This window comes from Mizuhopecten yessoensis, unplaced genomic scaffold (assembly GCF_002113885.1).
Source record: "Mizuhopecten yessoensis strain PY_sf001 unplaced genomic scaffold, ASM211388v2 scaffold371, whole genome shotgun sequence".
Lineage (NCBI taxonomy): Eukaryota > Metazoa > Mollusca > Bivalvia > Pectinida > Pectinidae > Mizuhopecten > Mizuhopecten yessoensis.
The window spans coordinates 77,162-87,338 of record NW_018403513.1 but is presented as its reverse complement, the minus strand read 5'-3'; the positions used below and the strand labels follow the sequence as shown (position 1 = coordinate 87,338).

The 10,177-nt window shown below is 35.3% G+C and overlaps 1 protein-coding gene across 1 annotated transcript; it reads right to left on the bottom strand.

Annotated features, from left to right (window-relative positions):
* Positions 1-868: 868 nt before the first annotated feature.
* LOC110446992 (aurora kinase A-like) lies at positions 869-9,499 on the bottom strand. The gene is made up of 8 exons (XM_021492361.1): positions 9,371-9,499; positions 7,055-7,231; positions 6,812-6,923; positions 5,679-5,758; positions 5,216-5,354; positions 4,396-4,544; positions 2,970-3,201; positions 869-2,466 (listed from the first exon to the last, which is right to left on the bottom strand). Exons 2-8 carry the CDS (start codon positions 7,180-7,182, stop codon positions 2,374-2,376), a joined length of 933 nt encoding a protein of 310 aa, XP_021348036.1. The 5' UTR covers positions 7,183-7,231; positions 9,371-9,499; the 3' UTR covers positions 869-2,373.
* Between the last annotated feature and the right edge of the window lie 678 nt (positions 9,500-10,177).

Below are 10,177 nucleotides of genomic sequence, written 5' to 3'. Positions count from 1 at the left end.
TTATGAAATGAATTAGATTATGAATTTAACAATATTTTAAAGAAAAAATCTACCTTTTCCATCAAATTTTCATGCTGAATAAGCTGAAAGAGCTGATATGCATGTATGGTGTTATTTGGTGCTTTGGAGTCGGAGTCTTTGCGTTATTGGAGTCATCCTTTTTTATGTTTCTTACTTGAATTATTCTATTTTTCACCGAAAATGAAGTATTATTTTTTAGTTTTATTCGTATTTTTCAAACAAATAAAGTATTGTTTATTAACCTATCAATATTTTAACATAAAAATAGACATTTTTCATCAAATGTTCATGCCTAACCAATGGGACAATATTAGTGAAAATTCTATTTATAGTAGTGGTGACCATGTTTTTGACTTTAGGTTATAAAATATTATCTTACATTAAGTAATGTTTCAAACATGGATTGGTAGTTTCATGACAATCGGAAAATAAGTTTGCCGAGCAATTTTTTTATTTATAGCACACTGGTGACTTTGTTTTTGATCGGCTTATTTTAAAACATGGACTTTCGCCCAAAATAATGTTTTGAACATGTATAAATCTGCAGAGCAATGACATGTCTGTATATTACATATACAATGATAGATTGTGCAAGTGTAAGATTTCAAATACGAGTCATCAAAAATGAAGGTGTAATAGGAGAAAGAGAAATGTAATGGCCAGATCGGGATTCGAACCTAGGACCTTTCTGAGCTTTAGACGGATGCATGCTCTACCAATTGAGCTACCTGGTCGCTGACGATCAACCCAGTCAAGTTCTGCTACAAAGGTAATATGCATTTAGCAAACATGCATGTATTGTCCAAGGTATATGTCGCCTACGTGGCAGATAAACCATACCTCGTGATCAGATAAAATAGTTTATTGTACATTTATCAAATTGAGCCTCCACAATTTCTCACTTTTACATACGACTTACATATCATTCAGAAGTAATGGGATATGAAATACTATCAGCAGCATTGCAGGATATGAAATTTGCCTGTACTCGATGAAAAGACATGATTTATTTTAATAATCTTGTGAAAAATGAACATCTGCAACAGTCTGACAGACTGCAACTAAAGTACTTTGTGTAATGCATAATAACACATTGTTAGGTTAGATAGAAGATCAAAGTTATTAATGTAAATTATCAATATACAATATATGGAATTCTGGACCAATTTCCAGGTCTTGAGATGATATGTAACAAGTTCATGTAAAAGACTTTGTTAAGCTAAATGAAGAATTAAGAATGAGTTTTATAAATACGAGATGCAAACAAATTCAGGATTGTTTCTACCACGATTTATGTCATCTGGATTTTTGACATTTGTTTTTCTTAACTTGAATTAACAATCAAGAAATCTACCCTGGTAATATCAATATTGTGTCTGATGTCATTTGAGGTAACAAATTATAAAAGGATATAAATTTGTCAGTAAGAAACAAACTTAAGACATACAGGTGTTCGGGGAATTATAGAGAGAACAGATAATTCTCATTGAGTAATATTTGTCAATACATATAAATACTAAGTCGTCTGTACTAATGTGCTTGACTTGTTTTGTAGTGAGAAGTATAGGTATAGAAAGGAAGAAGGAAAGGACAGAAATAATAGTCACAATTGTGATTTCTTTTACAGCGACACATACAGACATCTAACATTAGACACACAAAATTCATGCGCATTCTTAATTTCCACATGTAAAAATTAATTGCAGAATGGTAGCAGTTGATCCTTGTTTTGAGATCCTCCCATCTGTGTTGGCAAACGATTAACTAGAATTTGTGACAGATGACACTGAATCTAGGTTCATGTTTGTATTCACATCCCTTAGAACACAATAAATTCTCACATCCTCTAGAACACAATAAATCCTCACATCCCGTAGAACATAATAAATTCTCACATCCTGTAGAACACAATAAATTCTCACATCCTGTAGAACACAATAAATTCTCACATCCCGTAGAACACAATAAATTACCAACGTTTCTAGGGTACAGTCACAATATTCATTATCCACAAGAGCCACAGCTAATTGGAGAAGAATAATGTATTGTCCACTAGACACAGTCCAGTCTTAGATGTACCACTGTCTGTAATCTTTTTGGTCAATGTTTGGTGTATGAGAAAGTATGTTTATTTATGATATCTATACCCAACACAACATCTTACACCTTAGCTATATACCACATGTATGCAGAGTCTTTGCTATTGTTAGCTCTAAATCTTCCTTGCATCCTGAACATCTGCTTGGTATTTGGACATGAATAGAACTGGACCATATCATTTATCCTCCTATCTGGAAGTATTGTCTTTGGCTTCCTTCATCTGATCACAAAATGGTTCTACAGGGACTGGTATTATGGTGGCACTGGACGGTGATTTTCTTTGATCCAGGGATGTTCCAATACTTTTTCTAAAGTTATTCGCTGACTAGGGTCATGTTTCAGCAACTAAAAGTACCAAAATAACAAGGTTTCATCACCAGTTCACATAAATTGTATTCACTTCGCCGGTTGACAAGGAGTGTTATAATATATAAACTAAACATATCATCATTCCTCTGCAGTAACCTGCATCCAGACTACTCACGGGGCGGACCAAGGATTTTTAAAACATTTTGTCTTCTACATGTACTCGTTATGAACAAAAGCCATCAACATTTTCATAAGCAACCTTCATGGAAAGTTTAGTATTATTCATAGAATGATTGACTTTAAGTTTTTACTATCAATCTGTACCAATAAGCTAATATCAACAGAAAATTGGGATTGAAAACAGCCAGCAATTTCATTTATAATATTGGCCTTTATGAATCTCCACTGACTTCCATTCTCAATTTATCAATGCACTGCAAGAAAAGTGTAGATATTTTACAGAAACACTTGTTCTGACAATAAGAAAGGAAAATTAACACTGCATATTCTAATCAAATAAAGTTAGACAAAGATCTCACCATACTGATAAGATTTCTAGCAGGACTGGACACATATGAAGGGAACTGGAGATCCACTTTTGTTATCCGTCTGTACGTGTCTGTATTGTTATCTGCCTCAAACGGAGGCTTTCCCACCAGGAACTCGTAACATAGCACGCCAAGACTCCACAGATCCACCTTCTCGTCGTGAAGTTTGCCCTCAATCATTTCTGGAGGTAGGTAATCTAAGGTACCACACAATGTGGTTCTCCTGTAAATCGGACATTGTATGTAAAACATGCTATGACGTACACGAGATCTGGCCAGGAATCTAGATACATGTATCCATGCCGAGATCTAAATCTATTTACATTGAAAAGAAAAATTCATTTAGCAACAATTCTGAAAACTAGACTTTCAAATGTTCATCCGTGTAAAGCAATCTCATATGAAAAGTGGTTTGAATTATATCAAGGACTCTCAGCATACTAAATCTTGAATAAGCAGTGAACACTACCGCGACAGTCTTATCATGATACATGTACAGCTTATATAAAGTTTCAGTAAGAAAGATATGTCACCAACTTTTCCCTTAAAATAATCAAGTTAAGAACGACAAATTTTAACCAAATTTTGCCTGAAGCAATGTTTAGCCAAGAGGTCTCAAAATTGTATAATGGTGGATGTAGTAGCAAAGGGGCAGGGCCTTAAAATGCTATTCAAGTTAAGAACGACAAATTTTAACCAAATTTTGCCTGAAGTAATGTTTAGCCAAGAGGTCTCAAAATTGTATAATGGTGGATGTAGTAGCAAAGGGGCAGGGCTGAATGGGAAAAATGAGGCGGAATCCAGATTTCCTTCTCTTTAAGTACCAGTCAAAACCATGTGTCTGGAACATCCTTTAAAGAAGGAGAATTAATTAACACTGTTTAAAACATTTGAATGTGCCTCTTGGGAATAGAATAGAGTAAAATATGAAAAGTACAGATACAGGACTTTTCACCTAATTTGGTCCAGATAATTCTCGAGCCAGGAGACTTGATGTTATTAACAGATAGTGTATTACTTACCGCAAGAGGGTGATTAGATTGACCAGTTAAGATTGTTACTTACCTTGAAGAGGGTGTTAATACTGACCAGTAACAACTGTTACTTACCTGGAAGAGGGTGTTTAGATTGACCAGTTAAGACTGTTACTTACCTTGAAGAGGGTGTTTAGATTGACCAGTTAAGATTGTTACTAACCTTGAAGAAGGTGTTTAGACTGACCAGTTAAGATTGTTACTTACCATGAAGAGAGGGTTTAGACTGACCAGTTAAGATTGTTACTTACCTTGAAGAAGGTGTTTAGACGGACCAGTTAAGATTGTTACTTACCATGAAGAGGGTGTTTAGATTGACCAGTTAAGATTGTTACTTACCTTGAAGAGGGTGTTTAGACTGACCAGTTAAGATTTTTACTTACCTGGAAGAGGGTGCATGGACAGACCAACCAAAATCAGCGATTTTGAGGTCACCTGTGAGTCCCAAGAGGAGGTTTTCAGGTTTAATGTCTCTGTGGATGACTTTTTTACTGTGGCAATACAGCAGGGCACTGGCCATTTGGAACATGTACTATGGAAACATAAATAAGCATGAATTCAATGAAAAAGATTTGTTCCTTATGTTCACAATGTGTATCTGCCTAATTCATTTAATTGAAAACTTATTTAGGGAAGTAATGATGCAGAAACCATCGGCCTATCGAACTGTAAGATTGCTTTTCAGAGATGCACAAGATCCATCCAGCATCTGTCTATCCCACTTCTGTTTCTGCACTCCTTAATTTGACTTCCTGTTGTTTAATCATATGTTTACATTCTAAACAACCAAGACAACAGTGATAATCTGATAGCTGTCATAACAATATGGAAAATACTAATGTGAGGTCCCCATTTTGGGTTTTTTGTCCAGAAACTTGGATCTTGTAAACATCATTATCTTACCTGCATTGCAACAACTTATTTGGTTGCCCCCCTTGGCCAGATACACATTCAAAACAACAAAGCAAATACTACTCGTCTTTCTAGGCTGTTTTAACAGAACCATTTCACCAAATGGCAGCATATCCAATACTGGAACAGTGTTGTCTATATGGTTACCACTGGTAATAAACTAAAATCGGAAGCCACACAGTCATATCCTTAAAGTTAATGATGTAATAGTGAGATATGAACAGTTTTTGATTGGAAAATATAGCTCTTAATATTGTACTAAGAAAACAACATTTTATTGACAGAACTTACCGTAGCCGTTCGCTTCTCATCAAATCTTGTAATCTTCATCAGCTCCTTGTACAGTTCGCCCTTTGGTGCATACTCCAGAACAAGAAAAACTCGTGTTTTGTCATGGAAATATTGAAACAAACGCAGGATATGGGGATGGCTGCAATATTTGAAATAGAATATTCCATATCAAATGACTTTGCAAATGAAATATTATGAGATAATGCTCAAGTATTTGTACCAATAGTATCTTTTTCAATTTTGAATACAGTTGTGTTTAAACCACAGCACCATTATCTTGAACTTAGTTGCAAAGTCTATCATCTGGAATTACCACAGCACAACTTTTCATATATTCAATTAAAATTTTCAATTTTAAAGTTATTCAAAATTATTTCAACCAGCCAATATCATGAACTGTGCATCATTATGTAGATTATACTCGACATCTCCCTTTAGTATATCATATCTGCTTTCTGCTTACCTGAGATGTGACTGTATTTCTATCTCACGACGAAGTTGATGCTCAACACCAGATTTCTGTAACTGTGACTTGAACAGAACCTGGAAGGAGAACAATACACTTGCATATAACCTGCATTGGAATAATAAATCAGGGTATTTTACCTGCATTGGAATAATAAATCAGGGTTGAAATTCAGTTTAAAAGTTTAAACCTATCAAAAATCATGGAAACAGTCATCCCCGATAGTCCAGGGGTTACGCTCACTTCTGCTCTCTGCACCGCTGGAATATGTCATAGCAAAATTGAAGACTCAACATGCGTCTCTTTGTTGATGAGACAAGAAGACTAGTTCGATCCTTTGATGTAAATCAAAAGAATCTCACAGTTGCAGTAACGGTAAAAATTTACTGACTTTGAAGTCAGGTGTCGCCCCTTTGTCATCTTCAAAGAATAGGTATCAGCCTAGCAGTTGGTCAGGTTTTATTTAATACCCGAGAGTCTGAGACCAATCAAACAGCTGTCTTTGTACCTCCAATTTTGCTATGACATATTCTATGGGTGCAGAGAGGTAAAGTGAGCGTAACCCCTGGACTGTCAAGGAGAGGGAACAGTGAAAACTCCCAAAGGTATCTCTTTGACTTCCCTTTATTTTATATCACACATACAAGTATAATGCTAAGTTTGCAAGGTCATCCGTGCAATTATTATCAAGAATTTAGTAGACTTCTGCACTAGGTTTTAGTTGAAGAATCGTGCTAGAAGTTATAAATGTTTTTTTTGTAACCCCCCAAAAAATTGTTCCAACGTTGAGCTTACACTTTGCAGACTGCAGTTTTTTTTTAGCAAATTTCAAGTTAATCGTCCGATATTGAAGCCCCGGTGTATGGACTATCAGATTATGAGCATATTCTTTTCCTTCAAGACAAGTGTATGATAAATGCTTTTGGGTACACTGTTTTTGAGGTTTTTTTCTCTCTGGATTTAAGCAGGTTTTAATATGCATATCACGTCATGATAATGGGCATATGTGCTTCTAGTAAACACCAGTAATCTGAGAGCTGTATGAATAATAATATGGAAAAACACTGTTGTGAGTCCGCCGTTTTTTCAGGGGTCCATAAACTTGTATCTTAAACAACATATCATCTTACCTTTATTGCAACTATATATTTGGTCGACTTCTCTCTTGCCAGATAGACATTTCCGAACTTTCCTTTACCTAGAGGCCTTCCAATATCAAAATCCTGCAAGGACCACTTCTTCCTGAAAAAATTATAAAAATTAAAATAAACGATGTCTGTAGGTAAAAAGAACGAAATTTGGCAACAATTTTTTTGATCATTTCAGATTTTCATTTCTATAATAAAATAGTATTTGACAGGATTTGCCGTTACCCTTCTGGTTGTGTGGAAGTATTCTCTTTGGCCTGTAAGGTGACTGTTCCAGGTTTGACAGGTGATGTGAGATCTGTACTGCTAAAACTGTTCACAGGTTTCAGCACACGCCCAGGCTCAGTAGCCATCTTTTACAGACAGCGTATTTAAGTACTGCACGATCAGGTTATTAGTCACCTGGAATATGAAGGCAAAGTTTGCTAACAATAGATCAAAATACTATTTTATGTGAAACCACACACACACACACACCACTCTTTGCAAAGAAATATAACAAACACTGTCAATAAAGTAAAATTGGTCTTAGTAATTAATATCAGAGACGTATATTACGTAATATACGTCTCTGTTAATATTAATAACAATGTAATTCAATTTTTTAATGAAAGGAATTTCAGAATAACAAAAAGATATAGAAAAAAATAAAAAAAATCATTAATCATTTAAATTGAAGAATATTCTGATAATGGTCAAAATGAGTATTACACTGGCGAATCAGAGAAAAATCAGATATATAGGTTTATTATTTTTTCATATTATTCCCAACAAGTGATTGGCCAGGAGTGCATCATGTGTCCACCGATAAAAAGCGATATTGACTTGAAGTGCATGTTTTTTGTTGAAGGACTGAATGTTTCTAAAAATAGAATTATGACGTGTCGCCAACAATGCACCGTCCCACTTCCGAAGCTTTTTTGTTGTGGTTTTTTTTCAGATTGCTTACAATACTGATTTGTAACTTCGGTCAATACCTGGATTTATCGACCCGAGAAAAGAAATATTGACCTCGGACTGCATCCTCGGTCAATATATCTTTTCTCGGGTCGATAAATCCAGGTATCGACCTCAGCCAAAGGCTATAATTGAATAATACTATCATAGTCATTAATCATGAAGCTGTGATTGTTATGTTTGATATAGGGTATAGGGTGAGGGTACCCGAAATCGAACACTTTCACAGAAAAAAATAAAATATTTCCTATAAAGTTTCTGAAAGAATGATATTTTTACTGTAATGAAAACAATACATGCCTTTAGCCTTCATCTCATGTATTTCTTGGGTATCAACAGCAATGTAGATGAGGTAGGCAGATGATATTTGCTCAAAATGCTTAAAAAATGCAAAATGCATAAAACTCTATAAATTTTGATTGAGAATACGTACCATTCATTTTTATTGCAAAATAAAAAATGCTGCATCATATATATGTTAAAGATGTGCATTGATTAATTTAGGTTGCATTTGAAGCGTCAGCTGTAAGGGATATTCCCTTTAGCGAGCCAATTAAGGGTCGTGGGTTCAAGTCCCAGCGACAGATTGATCTTTATCACTGTTCCTCGTTCTACTACAACTGGTGCCGTTGACCCTCCCCGTTCAAGGTAGGAGAACCCTTGGTGGGGAATCAAAGAATCTTGGTTGGTGTTTGAAAAAGGAGGGAATAGTGTAAAAGATGTGCATTAATTAGGTTGCCTTACAAGCGTCAGATGTAGGAAATTTCCCTTTAGCTCAGCGGTAGAACATCAGGGTGGAGAGCAAAGGGTCACAGGTTATAAAGCCCGAGCGACGACACTATCTTTATCACTATTCCTCGTCCTATACATCAAAAGGGTTCCATTTTGGGTACCCTCACCCTAGATAAAGAGGCCGAAAGACTGCATCCAACACTAATATGTTACAGGAATGACAATAATGTGCTTCCAATCGGGATCGAACCCAGGACCCCAGCTTCCCAGTCAACTACTCTGTTAATTGAGTTAAGAGACAATTTAGCGTGAAGCCAGATCTGCAGGAGGCAGTTTTTAATACATATAAAAAAAAAGCAAAAAGTAAATCTTGGCCGTCTTAACTCGATATCAATGAATGCTCATGTAAAATAAACACAAGACAAAGCAGGCACATACTACAAATATAATAAACAAACAAATCAGTTATGAAATTGTGTTACTCAAAACCTTCATTTTGATTCAATTCGCGTGTGTTCCGGAGGAAATGGGGGTGCAATATTTCGGTCCAAGGTACACCGGACCGTCCAGATGCTTACAACAGCGATGATAGCAAGTTAACTAATAAAGTATATATCAAGGTATATACACGGAATTAGATTATCTAAGTCCGTGGTATATATAACCATTGACGTTTCAGTAAATTGACTTATAGATCGTCTTGGTGCTGTAACATGACCATGTACTCATGTACTGTACTGTAGGGGTTTCATTTCGTTCAGTTACATTGCAATCAGTTTCTGAGCGATTTTAACACAGTCCAAGCATAGATTTATCCGGTTATCTTCAGTTGCACGTAACTGTGATCCTTACTTTATCAACTCAATAGTCAATGTCGATTTTCTTAGACCTTGGTTAAAACAAGAAACGGGCAGCTTCCATTGTTTACAGTCGAGGTGGGGATATGGCTGCGGACCGGGACGGCGAGTGCAATTTCCCGAAGTTCCGTGTTTGAATTTCGTGTCGAACAATTTGATTGGCTGTAATTAAAGAGGAAATTTTCCTCGGATTCCATACATCCTCTTCAAATATGTAACAACTGTCAAACATACATATTTATTTTCCTTTTTGAATGGAAATTACAATAAAAATAACAACATGATATAGTTAGGAAAAAATGAGATTTAGGAATATCTAATGCCTGAATTGGAAAACGGCTATATTAATATCCGGAACGCAAGGTTTCATTTAATATAAACTCCATGGCGGTATTTTTTCTTCTTTAAAATTAAAATAAGTAAACAGTATGACATATTTCATTTTATCACTACATGTATACTCAAGATATTTTATACATTCTGTTTGTTATAAAACTTCTACTTCTGATGTCTGGAAATATTCACTCTAATCCAGGTCGCTCATCAATCAGTATTAATCAAAGAAACTACTATAATGATTTATCAATAATGCACTTAAATGTTAGGTCTCTTCGGAACAAGGTTGATCTTATAGATACTGAATTCACTGACTATGACATCCTATGTCTTACTGAAACTCACCTGAATAATGAAATAACTGAATCTGATTTGCAAATTAACTCACATCCCAACTCATATCGTAGAGACAGACAATCACAACACGGTGGTGGTATTATGATATATACTAAAAACAACCTCTTAA